The 22,591-nt window shown below is 44.5% G+C and overlaps 1 protein-coding gene across 1 annotated transcript in view; it reads left to right on the forward strand.

The window, feature by feature from the left end:
- The window catches only part of LOC309842853 (uncharacterized protein), a 231,726-nt gene that overhangs the window by 166,156 nt on the left and 42,979 nt on the right, over positions 1-22,591 (forward strand). The window contains exons 6-7 of the mRNA XM_082687735.1: positions 3,950-4,017; positions 20,507-20,616. Of these exons, the coding sequence (XP_082543861.1) occupies positions 3,950-4,017; positions 20,507-20,616 (178 nt within the window). The remainder of the gene's footprint in view (positions 1-3,949; positions 4,018-20,506; positions 20,617-22,591) is intronic.

Raw genomic sequence — 22,591 nt, forward strand, 5'->3', positions numbered from 1 at the left:
AGGGAGCCTGATTTCTCCTCTCTCTCTCTCTGCCTGCTTCTCTGCCTACTTTTGATCTCCGTCTGTCAAATAAATAAATAAAAATCTTTGAAAAGAAAAGGGAAAAAAAAGATCCTAAAAAGCTAACTTGTATTTTCAGAGCTTGCCATAAAACATCCTGGGGGCTCAAGCAGCCCACAAAAATCTGGGGGTAAGAACAGTGATAACTGGGGTGACATTGTGCTTTCAGAAATGACAGACTTCATGCTATGGACTTTTGAGATGTTTCCCAGGCTACCAGCATTAAATATAATTTGGAGCTCAAAGGAAGGCCTAGAACACAACAACATTTTTTTGATTCCACCCCTACTGCATTACTGGTAGGCTGGTGGTCCAAAGGAGGGCTATGGAGAGGGAGAATAGGAAGAAACCAATCCTGTACATAAAATTTAAACATCAACTACTGAAATCAAGGGTAAGAGTCCCGTGACTGAAAGGGCAATTTATAGAGTATATCGGGAGGGTTTATTAATCACAAAATAATGAATTTTTTTTCTATGTTAAACTGCCTAAAAAAAAAAAAAATCAAGGCAGGGAAATTTGTTGAGGTGGGATCGTAGTTGAAATGCAAATTCTTGGGCTCCAGGCCAAGGCATTCTTGTTCAGTGGCGCTGGTGTGAACACAGTTCTTTGCATTTTTTATAATCATCCCAGGTGAAAATACTAATCCAGAAACACTCTTTTTTTTTTTTTTTCTTCTTCTTCTTCTTTTTTTTTTTTTAAGAAATTCTCTTTTGCTTGAGAAATTACTTTAATTGGCTTTTGGGGCTCTGCACATACAGATTCCAGGGCTCAACTCGATGAGCAAGGTCAAAAAAAGGATGAGATTTACATGTTTATATTTCATAACTTAATGGGACTTGAGGGTTTTCCCATTGTCAGTCCTTGTCAGAGTCTTGGTGTTTGAATTATAGAGAGATAGGAACGTGGCCGGCCGCATGGAAGCAGACTATAGCCAAGAGTGACGAGACAGTGAGTCACTGCCTTCAAGGAGTGGATGATGTATACCACCGACATGCTGTTTGACATTTAGCTTTAATTGTTTGCACTCTTGGAACGTGACTTCCCTACTTCATCACTTAAAATACTCTATACAAGCTCTTTGCTGATGGTGCACTGAGAGATGAAGGAGAGAGAAACATGGTGGGATTTTCCTGTGGTACATACCAGAGAGAACTGGAAAAGCCCATGAGGAGCAAAAATGAGAGAGCAAGAAGGGAGTGGGAATTTCAGTGGAGGAGGAATTCACAGAACAAAGAAGCAGGGGTTCATAGGGCCATCTCCAGAAATTTGAATTATCCTCTCTTTGGAACCCTTGGGAAGATTGCTGGAAGTTCAGGGTTTATGGAATGTTACTAACATACAATAAAATACTTTCATTGCACACATGCATCACTTATTTTTAAAAATTTGTTATAATGTGCCCTGGTGGAGTTTTCTTTGTTATCCTCATTGAGGTTCATTGAGCTTATATTTTTCAAGTCTGGAAATGTTTAGCCATTATATTTTTGAGTATGTTTCTATTTCTCCTTGCCCCAGCCTCTCCTTCTGGAATTCTATGTCAGACCATTTCAAATTGTCCCACAGGCCATTGTTTTTCAATCACTGTCTTCTATATGATTCACTTTGGAGAACTTCTATTGCTATGACTTCAAGATCACTAATATTTCCTTCTGCAATATGTATTAAACCCTTCATCTTTCCAGAGGAGTTTTATTAGCATATATTATATTTTTTAAATATCTAGAAGTTTCATTTTGCCTTTATTTAAATATCTTTCCATTTCTCTCCTCACTACATTCATGTTTACCTTTGAACATAACTTAATATAGTTATAACTATAGTTTTATGTTATATAAGTTATATAACTGTAGTTATATAACTTAATAGCTGCTTAAAGTCCTAATTTGCTATTCTAACATCTCTATTATTTCTGGGACTGATTTTCCCCCCAAGGATTGGTCCCACTTATTTGCCTACTTCTTGGCATGCCTAGCATTTTTTTTTTTTTTTTTTTATACTGAGGATTGTGTTTTACGTTGAGTGTCTGGATTTTGTTGTTATCCTGTAAAGAGTGCTGAGCTTTGTTCCGACAGGCAGATAAATTACTTGCTGATTAGCTTAATTTTTTCCAGACTTCTTTTAAAGACTTTGTAGGGCAAGTATAGAGAAGATTTTACTCCAGGGATAGTTAAACCCACTACTAATATATGACACTTCTGTGGCTATTGAATGTCCCAGGGGATCTGCTAGGACCTTCCACTCATGGAGGATGGAGTCTCTTAATTCTGTAATCTCTGTGTATTTCTCAGTCTACAGTCCCCCAGTCATCCATTGCCTGGTCTCTTGGAGTTTTGCCCTAAGCATACATGACCTAATATTCAGCAAAAGCTCTGAAGTATTTTCTTATGTTGCTCTTCTCTGAAGCTCTGCTCCACAATTTGGAGTAACCTCAACCTCCCAGATCTCTGATTTCTGTCTCCTCAATGTAGTGAGATTGTTGTACTCTGCTTAGGATTCACTTCCTGCAATAAGATTCAGAATGTGATTCTATGCAAAGGCCAAGTGTTTATCTCATGACTTCCCTTTTCTTGAGAACCACAATAACATACCATCTGTTGTCCAATGGCAAACAGTTTTATATATTTTTTCCCAGTTTCCTTATTGTTTATGATGGGAGAATATGTCTGAACCCTGTCACTCCATCATGGCTTGAAATGGAAGTTCAGCTATTGTGATTTATTTGTACATGAGAGAAAAGAATAAACCTCAAGACTAGAAGCAGGAATATTCATACCACAACAAAACAAAACAGCATGTATTAAGAGTAATATCTAAAATGTGAAAGGGATCCTAGTCTGCATTGATTGAAGTGTGGTATCTAAGACAAGGAAGGTGGTAGTGCCCTTAATCCCACTCTTCATACTATTAATCCTGTTCATTCTTTTATTTTATAAACATCTTTGTCTTCTCTGTGCTAGACACTGAGGTACCATGTTAAATGAGATATAACTCTTGCCTTTAAGAATCTCAGAGATCAGAGAGAGAGAGGTAACTAACATGGAAATAACAATATACTATGATAAGTGATACAGTAGAGATAAGCTTATGAGAACACAGAGAAGTACCTATTTCAACCTGAGTGAAGGTGGGGGTGTCAAGATGGACTGTCTGTAGGAGATAATAGCTTATGAGTAGAATCCTGATGGATGAGTAAGAATGCATCAGAGGAAGGAAGTGGGAGGGTTTGGGAGTAAAGCATACACATGCAAAAGCCTATTTAATTTCTTTGGGAAATTATAAGTATTTCAGAGTGGCTGAAGTGTCAAGTGGGAAGAAGAGGAGTGGGGTAAGATGAGGCTAAAAAGAGATATGGAGCTGAGTAATACAAGGCCTTGTTAAACATTTTAATTTTATTCTAGGAGAACTAGGGAACTACTGAATTGTTTATCCAGGTGACTAACATAATCTGTTTGTATTTTAGAAAGATGTCATGGGGCAGTTTGGGAAATGGGGTTGAATGGGTGAAATAATGATCCACTAGGAAGATAATAAACTAATGCAAGCCAAAGATAATTTACGCCTGAACTTTTATTGGAAATGGGAACTGAGATGAGTACATGAACAAGAGATATTTAGAAGGCATTATCAACTAAGTCTGAAGACCAGTTAGATATGGGGATAAAGAAGAAGGAGCCATATATAGCACCTGGGGGTTGACTTGGTGACTCAAGTTTTCTCTTAAGGGGTAGCAGATTTTTTTGGTTTCTGTCTAGGTTTCCAGGTTGACTATTATCTTGCCATATATGTGATTCCAGCCTTCTCGTTGCCTGGACCTATGTACTTCCTCTAGGTGTTTGAGATTACTTTCTGTCTGCTAAGCTTGCCTTCTGTCTCTTGTCTCTTTCAGCAGTCAGAATCTGCATGAAGCCAATACTCCTGACTGCTCTCCTGATTGTGCCTGGATTACCAAGTCAGGTATATTCTTGGATCTGTCTCTCTCCTATGTGTTCCTTGGACCTTGTGCCTCCAATTTGACAGTTCTGCCACATTTCTTTCTATAACTTATGGGAAACTGTGATACACAGCCAACAAAATAATACATAGAGATCAGTACTGGAAAAGACTTAGGACATCCTACGGCCCAACACACCAATATTGCAGTTGAAAAACTGAAAACATAGTTTCATAATTTCATCTATACATTCACTAAACATGTGTTGATTTTACTACCCTTCCTTGAAAGTTATTAATAGTTATAACTCTCCCATATGTATATGTAGATATATAGATATCTGTAGTTTTTACAGCTTTATTTAACTTTGTATAAGATAAAAAGGATAGCGATCACCTTGCTTTATGGATATTAGGAGTAGGGGATAGAAGGTTCAACTCCTAAAAATTGTATATAAGAGCTGATCAAGAACTCATAAAAATTGTATATAAGAACTGATCAAGAAAGACTGATGGGACCATGGTAAAGATTGCCAGTTGTCCCATAGTATGGGTTCTCCTCTCCTCTTTTGGTAATACAGTCAATTTTCAGGTAACTGGCCTATAATAAAAACCTTGTAGTTATGTAGGTATGTCAAAGTCCCAAAAGAAAATAGATGACACACTCAATGGGGTAAGCCAAGGAGGATTTATTTACAAAGGGGCTATTTACTAAGATAGGCTGTGGAGCAATTTTAAGTTGTTGTGCAGTAATCCAGAGTTCATAGCATCTAGGCTATTGCCTCCCTTAGGACGTAATGGAATGAAGGAAGGAAATAGCTACCAAAACCTAGAAAAAGAGAGGGTCAAGTAGATTCAATCATTTTGTAAGGGGCAGTCACCCTCATCTGAAGGACAGGGCCAGCCCAATGCAAACTGGAAGGAAGGGACCAAGAGAAATAAATACTCTGACCTCACTCTTCTCTTTTTCTAATGTCCTGCCAGAGCCTCTGTTGTTTGAGCTAGAACCATAAAAGCCAGAGTTTATACTCTCCCATTGATATGGTCTACACAGGCCGGCCTCTTCAGGCAGAGAGAAAATGAAGAGGAGTAGGCCGTGGGTCTGGACAGGCAAATGGAAGAGAGCTGGCATATGAGAGTGATGTAACTACATTTTGGTCAATGGAATCAGAGCAGAGATAGTGTGTTGAGCTTTGGGGAATACTTTAAAAGGGAGAGACATGTCTTCCTCCTTCCTATAGGCTGGATTGGTAACATAATGATTAGAATTTGAGCAGCCATCTTGATCCTTGAGACAGAAGGAGCATCCTGAGATTAATAATAGAGGGAATCTGGATTCCTGTAGATCAAGCAGCTAGTTCTGGTTGCCCACATTCACTTGAGAGAGAAATAATCTTGTGTCCTTTTAAAGCCACTATTATGGGTTTTCTGTCATTTGCAGCTGATGCAAATCTTAACCAATTCAGAGACCAAACAGGAAATTCTCTTGGCATTCAGACTATATTGGTTATTTTTTTTTATTTTTAAACCCGTAAGCATCTGAAATGCACTTTGTCTAGCTAAAGCAAAGGGGAAATTTATTGGAAGGATGCTGGGGGTGTCTCAGAGAATCAAAGGAAATGCTGAACTACCAAGATAGGAGAACCCAAGGCAGTTCTGGTATCTCAGAATTCTGTACGGCCTTTCACCCTGGAGGACTGCCACACATGTGACTCACCCCCAACAACTCCAATCTCTTCAGCAATCCATTCCAAATTTCATATTTCTTTTGGAGAGAATCTGATTGGGCCACCTTGCATCAGGCTCCCAGGTCTCTGTTGAAAGCGGGCAGGAAGAGTTACAATACACTCAGGCCTCAATTATCTCCAAGCTTCTTAGATTGGAGAAGATTCTTAGAACTATGGGTGCCTTATGCGTCAAACCCAGGAGGTGTCATTGAAAGTGACAGAGGGACTGTTAACAAAATTTATACCAATCCTTAAAGCATTTATATGAGTATAGTACATCTCCATAATAAAGTTACAAGCTCATGAGGGTGGGTTTCATACTTACTCTGGAAACAATACAGACAATAAGAATGCCTGGTCCACAATAGATACTAAATCAAGTCTCATTTCCTTTCATTCCTCACCTCAATACCTGATGTTATGAGCTTCATTACAGAGCCAGGGATAGGCAACAACTCAAAACCACAATTTTGTGTAAATTCAAAAATTTTTGTAACTAAGTTCACGGAGATTCTCAATATTTACCATGTGCCAGGAACTATGTTGCATGTAAGTGACAGAAAAATACGAGTAAATGCTCTTAAGTGTTCATAGTCTGGCAAGGAAGAGAAGCAAGTGGACAAATCATGGTAATAATGAGCAGCAAGTTACGTGCGATGGCAGAAGTAGCATCAGATGCCTTAAGAGAGAACAGAGGGCAACTGAGAGAGCTGGCAGAGGTGATGTTTGAGGTGTCTGTGTAAGGGTGAGTAGGAATCCTACAGACATAAAATGGAGGAAGAAAAATCTAAGCAACAAGAAGAGCATGTGCAAAGCTTCTGAAGCATGGAAATGCGCAGCTGTGTTCAGGAAAAAGCCAAGACCTCCACATGACTCGACTTCCAGGCACTGACTAGAGACGTATTTCCTTCTTCAGTAGTAATTTATCAAGTGCTGGGCTGTGCAAGGTTACCAGGGAGTCAAAGATAAATGAGATTCAAGCTTCACCTTTAGTGGGAGAGGTAGACACAGTGACTATGATCACGTGAGTATTATAGCAGAAGGAAAGCAAAACCTTATGGTCCTATTGTGACAAGGGAAGGGACATTATCAAGGGACTCTGAAAGAGAAACCCAGAGCTGCATGCAGAAGTTAGGGCCTTTAATGCCATGCTAAAGCTGCTTGAGTTTCTTTACCTTATAGATCAGGAGACCCTCTAAACTGCTCCATACGTATCTGTTAAAGTAAAAAGATTCCAGTATGCTGAGGTTGCTTTATAACTTCCTGACTCAAGAAAAATAAATCCCACTTGTTTTACACTTGTGTGTCAGGAACTGTGCTAGGGATATTATATCTCTTATCTCATTTGAACTGAGACTGGTCTTCAGGTGGAGAGGGCTAACTTTGGCGATAAGCAAGGAAGAGAAGAGAGAAATGAACACCTGAATGTGAAGTGGGGTTGGTTGGGCAGGTTAATGCCCTTTTATGGGTAGGAGACAGGGGCTTGAATTCTTCCTCCACCTCAAAAAAAGGTCCGTGCTCTAATCAAAATGCCTATGATTCCTCGGGTATGTATGATAAGTCAAAGCCTAGATGAGTCCAAAAGGAATATGGACAGCTTCAAGCTGCTTAAACTATCAAGGGTCTATGTCTATGTCTCAAGCAATGACAGGTCCAAGAAAAAGCAGTCCAATATTACCATCAGGGATACGAGTTCCTCCATCATTCCAAGATGACTGTTGAATCTGCATTTCTTCTATTCCTTGGAATGAATTTCTATTCCAAGAAGAGAGAAGCAGAGAAGAAAGGCTTTTCCTAAAAAGGTTTAACTTTCTAATTTAGGATGAGATACACTTTCTAGAGACTTCTGCTATATTTCATTGACCAGAACTCTGTCACATGGCCAATCTCAAATGCAAGGGAAGCTGGGAAATGGAACATTTTAACAGAATGTATTTGTTTTCCCCCTGAATTCCAAATTAGGGTTGAGTGACTAAGAAAGGGGCAAATAGGTAACAAGTAGACTGCATATATAGTCTCACTCCATTTTTCTAACAGTTCTATAAGGTAGATAATGTTATCCATAGTCTACATATGGGAAAATAGAGTCAGAGAGGAAAGTAAGTTGGCCAAAATCACCCCAAATAATGAGTTAAGGAATAAAATTTTTAAATCAGGTTCGTATCATTCCAAAAGTAGATTTTTTGTTTTTCTGATGCCATCCAGTCTCCCTTAGCTATGTGACCTTGAGCAAGTCATTAAATCTCCCTGAGTCTCAATTCTGAGGTATATGAAATGTGGATCTTTGAGGAGCCCAGCCCCAACATCAGTGTTTGAGCTTAGCACCAGTAAAATCTCTTGACTGGCATTTCCTATTTGGGCCCCACCACAGTTTCCCAGGAATTTCCACTGGCTGGGTTTCCTTTGTCCACTCCAAGAGCTGCCTATGCAGATGAGTTATGAGCCACATTCCACAGCAGGTCAGATGAAAACAACGAGCAAACCTTTCATCCTGGCTTCCTCGGCTTCTTCCCCAGTAACTGCTCCCCAGCTAGAGTTCAATGTGGGCTATTCCTCAGACTGTGCTTCTTCTGGTGCCCCATCCCAAGAAGGAAAAACTGTCTGAGCACCGAGGGAGTCATTCCAGCTATGGACTCACAATACCCCACCTGTTCCATGCCTCTAGGTTTGGGCCCTTGTGCACCTCCGCCGGGGAAGCTTTGCCTTCATTGAGATCTCCTCAGAGACCTCCTATTTCCAGGTCAAGGCTCAGGCTGAATCTTAGACCCTCCTCTGTAACATCTCCCCCTGTGCTTCTAGGCCTATGTCATTTGTTTCGCATTTTTGTCTCTAGTAACACGAGGCTTTGTCCATACTTTTATTATACTGTAACACACAGTATGCCCACACTGAACTAAAGCTCATCAGGAGTCTGACTTTGCCATCACTAGATCCCAGAACTTTTAAAAAAGAACAGATAGAGTAATATCGATAACAAAAAAATGCATGTTCATTATACCGAAAGAGTAAAGGAAGGAAGAAAGGGAGTAAGCCACAGGTATAAATGGGAAAAAAACGTCCCATCCAACCCTTCCTTTCCCGTTCCTAACCCTTATAATCACCTAGTTACGTGTCTGGTACGGTACAGACATAGACCAATCAGAACAAAGAGCTAGAGCAGACTACTAAAGGCCTCCTGTGGAGACAAGGGTTCATGTTTTGGTTGCTAGAATCTGGCCATCTTTCCATTTCAACACATATGGACCCACTGAATTTGTTGTCATCACTCCCTAACCATTGTATGAATATAATTTTGAAACCACATCCCTACTTTAGAAACATCTAATTATTTTACTATTAAAAATGGGGCTAGAATGAACACACTTGAAAATATATTTGCAAACACATGTGCACGTATTTCTGTGATCGAGTCCTACAAATGGAATTTGGTGAGGACTCCAAGGTTTTACTCCCACCACTAACTAGGTATAATCACACCCATTTCCTCAGGGCCTCACAAACCTTTACATTGTTGATCTTTGTAACTTTTGCAAACTTTGAATAATAGGCAGTTGAGCACCTTTCTATATGTTTATAGGTTTTTCTTTTGTGCCATGACTATCAGAATCTTGCCTGCAATGAGTTCCCCTCAGTCCTAAAATCCATCTCTACAAATACCCCCAGGAAGTTTCAATTCAAGACTGTGATACTGACAAGAATTTGTTGAGAACGACTGCTTTCTTTTGGAGTTTACTCGGCATCGCTGTGTTTGACAACCATACACACCATGCACTGAAGTTTTGAGGGTAACTTCCAGCAACATCAAGCATCTATTAAGGGTCTTTCATTTGTGTGACTAATGGGAGAGTTTTGTGTGGGTTTTGGGGCTTTTTGGTTTTTTGGTTTTGTTTTTTTTTTTTTTGGTTTTGTTTTTGGTTGTCTCATCTGTACTGCTCTTGTCTTTGCTTTGTCCCAGTCTGTCTGAGTCCCTTCCGTGTGAGATGATGTCTAGCTCTGCAACATTCTGACCTAGGAAGTCACCTTCTCAATTCAGAGCCCTTGGTATTAAATACTGGGAGCCTATTATCTTTGCATGATGAGTCAATTTCCTTTCATTTCAAATTCAGTAACACCTACTCTGTGCTAATCTTTGGGAATACAAAATTGGATAACACTCAGTCACTATTTCAGGGGAACCTGAAGTCCAGTAGAAATGAAAGTCACATAAGGAGAATTATCAGTGTCATACAGTCACAGGCATTTCATTCCCATTGTCAGAAGAGAAGGTGGGATGTGAGTTAGACCTTGATGAGTCTGTCACATCAACAAAGAGTGAAGCCCAGGATGTCCTGGGAGATAGGGCAGTTCTCCTGCTTACCACTGACGAGAGCTTGGGTAGCTGATGTAAACTCTGCTACGTAAGTTTCTGTAAAATGTAGAACACAGCAACACTTCGGGTTGGTCTGAGAACTGAATGAGTAAATTCAAGTAAATCAGAGCCTGTCGTATAGTAAATGATCAATAAGTGTTAATTTTTAGTGTTGTCATTATCACTTTTTTCTTAATTACTATTAATAATATTGTAATGATAGAGCAAAAGGGATGTAAAGCAATCTGGGAGCTACTGGAGAAGGTGATGGCAGAACTGAGTTTTGAAAAGCAGAGAAAGTGGGTAGAGCTTTGATCTGGAGATGAAACACCCCATTCTCATCATGAGATGAGCTATGACAATGGGATGCACATTTACCTCCATGACCTCATTTACAACCAAAGATGCTCAGGCACAAAGACCTTACACAACTTGCACAAGCTTGTGACACACTATATTTGTAGTTCCTCTAGTTCATAGATAAGAAAAACAAAGCTCAGGGTGGTGGTAGATCCAAGATTTAAATCCACGTCTCTCAAACTCTTAAGCCCATCTTCTTCCCACTGTGCAGTGTTGCCATCCGAGGGAATAAATGAGTCTTGTTTCTTTGGGACTTTGGGACAAGACTTTGGCCATCTTTACACTTTAGTTTTCTTATTTCTAACTCAGGCATCTCTATACATCTCCCCTCAGCACCCTGGCTCTTCCAGCCTCCACAAGAGGCTATAACAGTGAGTAAGCTTCCTAGGAATTATGCCTTGATTCCCTTGAAGAAATGCAGCAAGGAAATGTGAAGTATGGTGATGGTGGCCTTTTCAAGGGTGGGTGATGAATGGAGACTTCCTGACATTTCAAGCGACAACATCTGAAAGGAAGTGGAATTTTCCTGAAGCAGAGGCAGGAGTTCTCTGTCACAAGCTATTGATTTGGGGTGCATGTCTTGCATTTAATCCAGTGATTAATTTGGAAGGAGGCAGCATGCATGCTGGGCTTTCATTTAGTGAGTTTAAAAGCATACGGCTTCTGATTTATTTTGTCTTCATTTGTGCAAAGCTGTTTTATTGCTAAGGGTTGAATGACAGGCTTCCCGGCAGGCTGTAAAGACAGGTAAAATTTAAATAAGGACATAAAATCTTTCAAGGCACTCTGTTTATCTTTTGTAATTTATTAATCACACCTACTGAAATCTAGTTGACCCTCTGGGAATGGTTCAGTTAAGGAAAACTATTTAGTGTGCTCAACTTGCCAATCCCCTCGCTTTTCTGTTTTTTTCTTTTTCTCTTTCTTTTCATTCATTCTTTCTTTCTCTTTTTTTTTTCTTTTGAATATTTATTTATGTATTTCAGAGAGAGAGAGAGAGAGCATGAGCAGGAAGGGTAGAGGGAGAGGGAGAGATAATCTCAAGCTGACTCTGTATCAAGTGCAGCGCCCAGTGGGGGGCTCCATCTCATGACTCAAGATCGTGACCCAAGTTCAAGACCTGAGCTAAAATCAGCTAAAATGAGTTGGGTGCTCAACCAACTGTGCCACCCAGGCATCCCTTTTCTTTTTCTTTTATAAGTGAGAAAACTAAGGACCCCAAGTAAGAAGCAATTTCCCCAAGTCATGCTTTGAGTTAGAAATGAAATTAATTCTTGGCTCTGGCCTACAACTCAGGACCACCAAAACATGAAGAGTATGAGGAGCTCCAAAAATATTCCCAAAATGTTCAAGTATTTTCATAATAAATTGATGAAATAACATAAGTATTCCCTTCCCTGCATCTCTTCAATACCACCAACCCCAACCCTGCTATTGCCTTAAAGACAGACTTTAGGGCAAGGCTTACAAAGTCCTTTAAGAGTTAGCCTCTGCTTACCCAGCAAACTCTATCTCTTGTTGCCCTGACCCACCCCCATCCTTGAACTCATTCATATAGAACATCTTTTATTCTTTTTCAAAGATTTTATTTTTGTATTTGATAGACAGAGATCACAAGTAGGCAGAGAAGCAGGCAGAGAAAGGGGAGAGCAGCCTCCCTGCTGAGCAGAGAGCCTGATGCGGGGCTTGATCCCAGGACCCTGAGACCATGACCTGAGTTGAAGGCAGAGGCTTTAACCCACTGAGCCATCCACGCGCCCCCATATGGAACCTCTTTATCTTTTCCCAAATATGCTATACATTTTCTTACTGCTGGGTTAAAACATATGCTATTCATCTGCCTGGAATGATTCTTTCTTTCTGGATGGATGGATGGATGGATGGACAGATGGACGAACTGACAACCTAGATCCTGGGTTTATAGTTCATTTCATTAGAAGCCATTGCCTGTGGAGTTAGTGCTCATTCCATCAATTCAACTACCTTGACCCACAACAGTTTTAATTTCTCCAGTATGACTTTATCATTTGGCTGAGATTCTCCAATTGTAACAATTGGCCCTGAAATACCTCCACTTATTTCAGGAAATTGCCAGACTTCTCTTGGCACAAGCCTCTCTCCTTAAAAACCCAAGAAACTCTCCTTATTTCATGTGTTAATAGGCATCAAATCTCCCTCATCTATATGCATATGAATTCCAAGAAATCAAATAAAAATTTAATTGTGAGATCCAAAATAAAAAAAAATTTATATAAATAAGCCTTATTGCGTTGAAGGTATGGCATAAGCTCTAAATCAGGCATTTTGAGAATGGTTTTGGGCCATGCAGGAGGTAATATAAAGACTTTATTTATTTATTTGACAGGCAGAGATCACAAGTAGGCAGAGAGGCAGGCAGAGAGAGAGGAGGAAGCAGGCTCCCTGCTGAGCAGAGAGCCTGATTTGGGGGGGGGGCGGGGGTTCTATCCCAGGAAGTTGGGATCACAGCCTGAGGCCAAAGGCAGAGGCTTTAACCCACTGAGCCACCCAGGCGCCCCACAGGAGGTAATATAAATGTAATGGGCTACTCAGGAGCAACTAGAGATCACAGGGTCAGAGGCAGGTGTGATCATGGAAAATGTGCCTTAGACTGTTATTGGCATCATGGAAAAGACAGAACCCTAGAATTCATGGGAACTACAGAAAGAAATTCTCAGTATAATTTCTAATTCCTATTCAAACAATTTGCCATATTGAACCTTTGAGGAGCACAAAGATCTTTCTCGTACTTGGCTGGACTGGACTCTGAATGTTGTGGTCATATCAGAGCCACAGTGACAGGAGAACTTGGGGAAGAACCTGGGCCCCCAGTGGGTGACAGCTGGCTCTTTTCCTAGGAGCCCTGTGGAGTAAAGGGCCACACATCAGTGTTCAGCCACAAGCTTCATCCTTGGGGTCTTACACCGTATAGACGATGTCTCCCATAGGAGTTCGGCTTAAAGCAGGGACTTCAAAGGAGAGAAGATAGAGAAAGCATTTCAGGTGGGGAAACAGTGGGGCAAAGGTACAGAAGTGGTGGGCTCCTGTTCCACTTGTAGGGTTCACAGTCTATGGGAGTGGAAAGGCATTCATCTAAGGGGTCACATCAGTCAGAAGCTAGGTGGTTTTCCTGAGCTTCCATTTCCTCATTCAAGGACTGGATTTCTGTTCCCTCATGGGAAGACAACAGGGTTCCAGTCAAAAAGAGAACTTTGTAACAGGAAGGAATGATTGCTAGAAGAGGTGTGTAAGCAGATGTAGCTACTTGATATCAACAGGCTTGCTGGTAGGATGACCCGTGAAGATCTCTCCCATGACCAGGATTCCGGGATCCCACGAGCCATAGATGCAGGCCCTGGTTCTGATGTCATTACTCACACACTGGCCTCATTCAAACACTCGGTCTTATGGTCAGTGGCCTGCTCTGCTCCAGACACGGTGGTCCATGTGGTCAGAACTGAGAGGCTATTAGACTGAATGACACCCAAATCACTATAGTTTCAACAGCCTCTGAACTCTTTCCCTAGGAACTGAGAGGGTGCCCCCCTCCCCCTTAAAACTACACACACTTAAAACTACATCACTAGAAAGACAGGACAGGTGAAACCATGTATGACAATTTGGGACATCGCCAAGTGGGTGGGAGGCGAGGCCTGGGGAAAGAGCAGGGACCTCACTGCTGAGGCAAACACACAGGTGGCCTCATTGTACATTTTGGTCTATAGTAAACCAAGTCCCCTAAACTCTACATGAGATACTAAGTTTCAAAAAGAGCTGACACACCTTTCACCTTCCACGCCTTTGAACCGCAATCGAACCGCAATCATTTCCTCTTCCCAGAATCCCTTTGCAATCCCTTCCAGGTGCCTAATGCACAGTGAAGCACCCCGAGAGGGAGCAGTTGAAAGCAGGAGAACATTTCTTCTACTCACAAAGCTGAAGTGTAGGCTGGCTCAGAGGGAACAACTCCTCCCTGTTCTACTCATTGTCAGCTGCAGAGGCTCAAAGGCTGGGGCCTAGAGTTCTCCAAAGGTGGGCTCCTTTGGCCTCTCCCTCTATAGCTTTTCTCTGCGGCTTCTCCACGTGGTATCCACAGCATGGCGGCTTTTGGAAAGCCAGACTTCTCACAGGTCAGCTCAGGGCTTCTGAGGCCTGTGTCCCAAGAGAGAAAGAGCCCAGAAGAAGCCGTATGGCCTGGTGGTCTCCTAGCCTCAGAAGTCCCAGGCGTCACTTCTGCCACACCCTCTGGGTAGAAGTGGTCACAGGCCCCCACCATGAGTCAAGAGCAGGGAACACAGAGCCCCACTCCTGTGAGGCATTTCATTCCCATGGTCAGAAGAGAAGGTGGGATAGGAGTGAGACCTTGATGAGTCTGTCTTTGGAAACTACTTCCTGCACCCACTCTTTCCATATGAAGAACTCATGTTCAAGAACCAGCTCAAATATCACCTCCATTATGAAGCCTCCCCAGCTCTCCTGGAGCTAGTTACCTCCTCCATGGGGCCTAACAGAGCCCTTACCACCTGAAATGATATTTCTCTGTCTCTCTTGGATACTATGGACTGTGAGCTCTTCAAGGTCGGGGGCTATAACATGTATTTCTATATCCCTAGCTTTCCACACTGGGGAGCCTCTTAGGAAACAAAGGTTACTACAAGCTAGACGGAGGTGTCTCATACACTCTGAACTACCTGCATCAGAACAAAAACACACCCTCCTAGGTGTGCATCAAACCTCCTGTATTGACTCTTCGGGCTGAGCTTGGGCAGCTGTGTTTTAATTGACTCCCCAAATGATTCCAGTGGATAGTAACCTTTTCAAGATTCTACATCCCCAGTGCCTAGCACAGCACCTGGCACGTAGTTGCTACTCAAAAAAAAAAAAAAAAAAAAAAAAAAACCTGTTGAATGAATAAATGAGTGAGTGAATGAATAAACATTTTTAGAACTGGGCTAGGCACCCAAGAGTCCATTTGCTCTGTTGGCTAATGGGACATCCAGTTCTGGCTTCAGAGTCAGATAGGCAGACATCCCTCCAGATTAGGCCCAGGTGGGACTCAATGCCCCACTTCCCTTTAAATGGGCCAGCCCTTGGAGAAAGTGGCTAGGAGAGAAGAAGGGAGGGAATCTTGGCAGTCATAAAGTCAGTGCATTATCTCACCCTCTACCAGAAGGCTCGTTACCGTCCCCACCTCCTCCTCGTCTCCCCACCCCCAAGCATCCTGTCACATCCCAGATCAGAACCATTCTGGAAGCAGTTATTTGCTAGTTTGACATTTCAAAATAGCATCAAGGAGGCTAAAGATAGCTAGGTTACAAGGGAGGTTAACCAGCTTGCCAACTGACGCTGAGCGTATTCGGTCTTCTCCATGTTGGTCCAAAGAGTCCTGTGATGTTTTTTCTCTATCCAGAGGGTTAGAAGTATTGGAGGAACAGGGAGAGGATGTTGAGCCAAGAGCAAAGGGCATAGCCTCAGTCTGAATTCAGTGAGTTGTAGGGAAGTGTGTGTGCTTCGGGGGTCTCAGAGCTCTGTTCTTCCTAGCTCTCTAAGGCAAAAACTTGCCTCCATAAAACCCTGCTTTCTGGGCTCCTGTGATCCCCATGCCCACCTGTGCATCTGGTTCCCCTCAGACAAACTCGCCTAGGAATCATTCATGTTGAGGAAATAGTTTGTCAGTCTGAAATAGTGAAATTTTTCAAATGTCACCAGCCCTTCAGTTCCTTTTGCTTCTTCCCACCTCAGCCTACTTTCACTCCATGTTCCAAAGTCGGGACTGCATGATTGCAGATGTGGGCAGCAGGGGCCAGAACCTGGCGACTGGGGGAGAGGAGTGGAGGGGGGAAGCGAGCATCTCCTGAGAGCCCAGGGTATTCACTGATAACCCTCACAGCACGGCCCATTTACTGCCGGCCAAGCACTCTGCTCAACTGCTTACACACTCGGCCTCATGAAGTCTCACAACAGTGCATTAGGTAATGTTACCTCCACCTGGTAGAGGAGGAGCTGAGGGTCAGAGAGGCTAAGCAGTTTGTGGTGGGTGCCATAGCTAGCGAGCTGCGGAGCTGGGATCCTAACTCAGGAGTGTCTGATCTACAGCAGGCTTTCCTCCTGACCATATTTTATCACTATCACCTCCCTCTACAGAGGTAGACAAGGTACATCCTTGCCTGCTTGCCCTGACTTGAACCCATGCCATGCATCACACCGGCCTCAGCGAGGGGACCTGGGGCTGATTGAGTTGGGCCAGTAACCACGTGGAGCCGGAGGGGGTGGGCACTTGCGCTCAGTGACTCAGCAGCCCAGCCCGCCTGTCTGACCTTTTCCCATGTCACACATAGCTAATGAAAGGGTTATCCCTGCTTGCATCCTGCAGCCCCAGCGGTAAGTGGCAACCTGAGTCACAAGGGACAGATTGAATGTCAGAGTTGAAGTGAGTCTCTCTGCCTCATCCTCCCTGAATGTGACCGCAGCTGCCCATTCAGCGGCAACATTCAGAACATGCTGGCAGGGAGGCAGTCAGGGATCCTGAGGGGATGGGATGGTGGTCATCTGGCTAAAAACGGGTGGTGGGGGAGGCCACCCAATTATGTCTGGCTGTGGGGGCCAAGCTCTGTAATAGGATTCAGGTGCCCTCAAAGGCCCCCTGCCTGTTTTGAGCAAATTCAGTTAAGAGCGGTGGGGGGTGGGGGTGGGGGGTGGGCAGTGCGCTAATGGCTTCCACATTGGGGGGCCTTCTGCAACTGAGCCTTTCAGGCTCTGAAGAAGGCAACTCTGGCCTCAGAATAGAGTCCTGCTCTGTGGAACGAAAACGGATCAATGAAGGGCCTCTTATGTAAGTGAGGGTCTTACTGGGCTGGACGCTGAAAGATGACAATAGGCAGGCAAATGGGCGCATCCTGCCTGGAGCTTACAGCTGGTGAGAAAGACAGAAAGTGTACCAGAAAATTACAACACAGGGTGAATGAGCGCCATCGGGGCCCCAAGGAGGCCACCTGCCTGAGATGCAGGTTTTCCAGGAAAGGACTGGTTCCCTGTCTTAGTGCCAGAGACCTGCAGGCTGTGGAGAAGAGCAGCGGGGAAGTGAGGGTGCCAGGAGCAGGGAGACAAGCGCAGGGGAGGCACCTGTGGTGGGGGAACGGTGAGGAGGCCAGAGAGTAGGGAACAAAGACACAAGGGATAAAGGGATAAGTTAGGAGACTTGAGCAGTTGGAAAAACGTCAGATCTCAAAATCCATCAAGGAGAGCAGTTGAAGAATTATAAAAAAGCCAGAGATGGAATTCAGTCCATCTTGAAGCACCGGTCTGGCTTCTGAGTCCAGCTGGGACAGGACAAGATGCACGCGGAGATACTTTTTAGGAAGTTGTAGCAGTGATTCAGGGCAATGACTGTGCTCTTGACTCGGCTGAGGGCCAAGGGCATGGAGAGGAAGGGAGGGTAAAGCTAGTTATAAGGCCAAGTCAAGGAATGATACAGTCTTTGCCTTCAAGGAGAAAACAATTTTAGTTGAAAAATTATTTTCTCCCTTAATCCACCCCAGGCTTATGTGACTGGAAGGGAGGTGAGAGGTCACTTGGTACACTGTACCCTTGCAAGAGGTCCAGTGGTTTTTGGCCTGGGTTTGAATTCCTTAGTGCAATGGGGGGGGGAGCGTGGGGGAACGTAAGGCTGCAGGGGAAGAAATCTGGGTGGGCGGTCAGCCTGAACTCAAGCTTGCTTAGAGTTTGAGACACCCCCAGGCCTGGGAGTGTGTGTCCTGCCGGAAGGGCCCATGGTGGCAGGCAACAAGGCAGTTCAAGGCTATCCCTTTCCTGCCGGCTCTACTAAGACAGGTTGCTGACCTCACCAGGTGGAGCCCCCCAGGAGAGGGGACCCTGCAGGCTGGCAGGGGGCTGGGAGCCCCTCTCCGCCAACAGACCCACCCACAAGGGTTGGCTGAGTGACTGCCCCATGCCCAGCCTTGTTCCTGGAAACTGCCCTGATAACCTTCTGGGAGAGAGCCAACACTCGCTGACCTTTTACAAGGGCAGAATCCACAGGAAAAGGTCGTTCTTTTTGGAGGCTGTTGAAAATTTAATGACCGCAATTCCTTAGGCTTGTAGAAGTCCTTTAACATTCTCTAAGCCCAGACAACAACATCTTCACTTACATGAGCAAGCCGTGTTTTACAGCTCTAAAGTGCTTACTCAGTGATATGCTTGATCCACTGGCGAGCCTGGGAGGGAGGCGGAGATCCCCAGATCCCAGAGTCTCGGTGACCTGGGTTCAAATCCTCGCCTTGTGACTGTGTGGCTGTGATCCTTGCTGTTCCTCTTTGAGCGTCCTCCTCTGTATAATAGGGATAATACACTTATTTCGAAAGCTTGGTGCTGCCTCGCCCAGTGCTCAGTGAAGGCTGGTGTCCTCCCTCTTCTTTCTCTCCCACTCCTATGTTCTCAGCAAGGAGGTAGCTAATGTTGAAGAACTAGAGGAATGGGAACCTGGTATACAGCATCTTAGCCAGCTCCAGCTACTGTAACAAAGTATCCTCGACTAGATGGTTTTAAAGAAGAGACATGTTTTTCCTTCATGGTTCTGGAGGTAAGAAGTCTCAGATCAGGGTGCCTGCATGGTCAGGTCTGCTGAGGACCCTCTTCAAGGCTCACCAAGGGCCACCTTTTTGCTGGGTCCTTGAAAGCCAGAGGGAGGAAGCTCTGATGTATCTTCTTTTTAAAAGATCACTAATTCTATCATGGGGGCTCCAACCTCATGACCTCATCTTGACTTAATTAGCCCCCTAATTAGCCTCCTAATGCTGTTAAATTGAGGGTTAAGGCTTCAACAGATAAATCTTGGGGGGGACTCAAACATCTGTCCAGGCAGGTGAGTGCTTCGGGGAGATGGCTGGTTAAGATGGTGAGGGGGTTTCCATGCTAGAGAAGGGCACAGTCAAGCAGCAAGAAAGGGACAAGTGCATCCATGATTGTGGGGGACCCAAATGCTAGAGAACCTTAAAACCCCTGGGTGAAGTCTTCTGAATTAATTCAGTAGAAAACAGGAGATCTGGAGGAATCAGAAGCAGAGGAGGAGTGAGCAGGTTGGGTCTGAAGCAGAGCTATGGGGGGATGGGGAATGGGATAGGAAGCACTGAAGCCTGGCAAGAGGTGGGGGAGTCTCTGACCAAGAAAGCAGCACTGGCACCAAATGGAAAGCAGAAGCTGCAAACCCCATTTTCTAAGGAATACTGGAGAGTGGGCAAACCCAGTGGGGAGGGGAGAGGGCTGCATAGAGACAAAACAATTCAGGGCATGTGGGATTCTCTCAGTCATTCATTCTACTATTGTTTGTTAAAGCCGTCCCATATATGTCTGGGCACTGAGGAGAAGACCCAGTCCTTGCTGTCAAGTAAGAAAGACAGAGATATTAATAAGAGTTGAAACTTACAGAGCACCTACTCTGCACCAGCCATGACTGTGTTTAATGTGGCTTTCCCCAACAAGGACCAGAGAGGGAGGTGTCATTATCATCACTACTTAACCAGTGAGGAAACCAAAGCATAGAGAGGGTAATGGCCAAAGCCATGCCACTCCTCTTTCTTCATCTCGCTCTTCTTTATGGTAGCCTTGCCTTCAGCCTGGCCTTGCAGGATAGTGAGAACCAGCTGGGAGTCAACCCCACTGGGGTCTGATTTTCGGCGGTACCACTCCCCGCTGCAGGTACTTGGAAACTGGCATGGCCTCTCCGGCTCAGTTTCCATCTATATAAAATGGTTACATAGTATCATTCAACTTAAAGGGGGATTGTAAGGCTTAGATTACATTTATGTAATTGTTTTAATTTCTTCAAAGCACTATGGAGAACACTGATGTTTATATGATCATTTCTAATGGACAGTGTTCAGCTCCTCCTGAACAAATCTGCACAGCTAGCTACTTAATAATCGTGAACTAAAGGCATACATCTTCTTGAATAAATGAGCATCTAGCACGGAGGTGAAAGTAGGTGAGTTTCACTCAGCTAGCTAACACCCATAGGACACGGCTGTCTGCATTAGGTTAATAAACTAATTTTGGTGTTTAACAGGTGTTAATTGTTTGAAGAGTGGAGAGGAGGAGAAACAGAACAAGGGGGTGCACTCAGCTCTCTGCCAGAGGCAGCCTCCGGACAGCCCGGAGTCCAGGAAGCACATCCAGGTACGCGGTGGGCGCTTAGTAACTTGGTTAAAAACACTGAACGGGAATGAAAAAGCCAAGTCAGGCGGAGAGAACAAATCCGACAGGGGAGAGACAGAAAGAGGGCTCCACGCCTGAGGGGCAGGGCAGAAGGGGTGGGACCTTGCCGGCTGGGGCAGGGAGACCAGGCGCCGCACCCCAGGACGGGTGGGGAGGGCAGAGCGCAGAGCACAGCGGCTTCCGCCCTGAGGCCCTGAGCCGCCAACCCAAGGCAGCCGGCTGTGGGACGTGGCCGCGGAAGGTCGTGGCCTCCTCGCTGCGGGGACTTTCCTTGGGTGTGGCTGGGAGGACCTGGGAGCGCTGGCGTTTAAGCTTCCTAGGTCGCACGGGGGCTGGGACCACCAGGCAGGTCTCTGATGTAGGCAAGCCACCCACTGCTAGCCCGCCCACGGGAACTGGTCCTCTCACCCGACCTTTTAAGCCTCAAGGCTCTAACAAAGTCCCCTATTTTCCCCAGCTCAGGGATTCTCACACTTGAGTGCATCAGAATCACGTGGAACCTTTATTAATTTTCTTAATTTAGTAAATGAAGTCAATGATTTCATCATTAATAACCGTTGCTACGCTCTCTCCACTGTTTCTGATTCAGTGCAGTTAGGGTCTGGCATGAGACTGTGTAATTCTAATAAGCTCCCAGGTGATGCAGATGCTTCTGGTCCAGGGACCATCCCTTCAGAATCACTGCCCTGTCTCCCTTTCACTTAATCCACTAAGTATCTTGTTCAGCCTCCCAGGGAGCCTGGAATCCTTGACCATTGGAGAAACAGGGGGAGGGGGGTCCTGCATTTGAGCAAAGTGGAAAGGGCACCTGGAGTCCCAACTTTCAGGGGATGAGGACGATGGGGTGGGGAGGGATGCTTTCTGCAGCATCAGCTGCTGACTATAGTCTCTTGGGAGGCCCCTGTGAGGGATCCAGAACAGGGCAGAACCCCCAGAAGTGAACGCTGAATGGGAAGCACGGTTAACCAAGTGTGGCTGCAGGGAAGGGGAAAAAAGGCAAAGACTGCATGGAGGGTGCCTGTGCATCAGCCCATGATGCCCTAATCAGTGCCACTGACACTTTCATTTATTTAAAAAAAATATTAATTAAGCAGCTACTGTATGTTGGGCACTGGGCACTGTCTCAGTCTGGGATAATGTGGGAAATAAAATGAAGTCACTACCTTTCGGGCAAATACTTTCTAGTAGGGATATTAACAATAAACATAGCAAAAGGCTAAATTATTGAGGATGTTAAAAGGTAAAGATGCTGTGGGAAAAAACAAGAGGAGGGTAAGGGAGTGCTGATGGGTTTTCATTTGAAATAAGATGGTCATGGTAGGCCTTACTGGGAAGGTGATATTTAAACCAGGAGTTAAGGTAGTTGGCTACATACTAGCTGGGGGAAGAATGTTTCAGCCAGGTTAGGCAGCCAGTTCAAAGGTCCTGAGGCAGGAACATGCCTGGTATGTTTGAGGCCCAGCAAAGATACCAGCATCACTGGAGGAGTAGAGGTAGGGTGGAAGGAGGAGCTGAGTAGATGAGGTCTGAGGGGAAACGGGGCTGGCAGGAAGATGTTTTAGGGTTGGAAGGATCATTGTTAGGGGTTTGACTTCTATCCTATGATATTTCTGCGTTTTTCTTGACTTTTTGCCCTGGTTGTTCTCATCTCTTCCATCTATAACATGAGGCTCAAGAATAACATTAACCATTCCCTGGCTCATAACTGAAGCTGGATTGAGGAAGAGGTGGCTTTCAGTACGTCAGTCAACCCCCGTATCCCAGATGTGGGCTCACAAGGGTTGCAGTTAGTCACCGATTCAGACCTTCAGATGGAAGGTTGGCAGGTCACGTTTGCTTTCAGCATCCTCTCCTCCTTCCCCATCCTTCCCCACACCTCTTCCAGGCTCTAGTTCCCCTGATGTGCTTGCTCTCGAGCCTTCCCAGCCTTCTAGAG

The sequence above is a fragment of the Mustela nivalis genome, assembly GCF_964662115.1.
Source record: "Mustela nivalis genome assembly, chromosome: 10".
NCBI classification, from domain to species: domain Eukaryota; kingdom Metazoa; phylum Chordata; class Mammalia; order Carnivora; family Mustelidae; genus Mustela; species Mustela nivalis.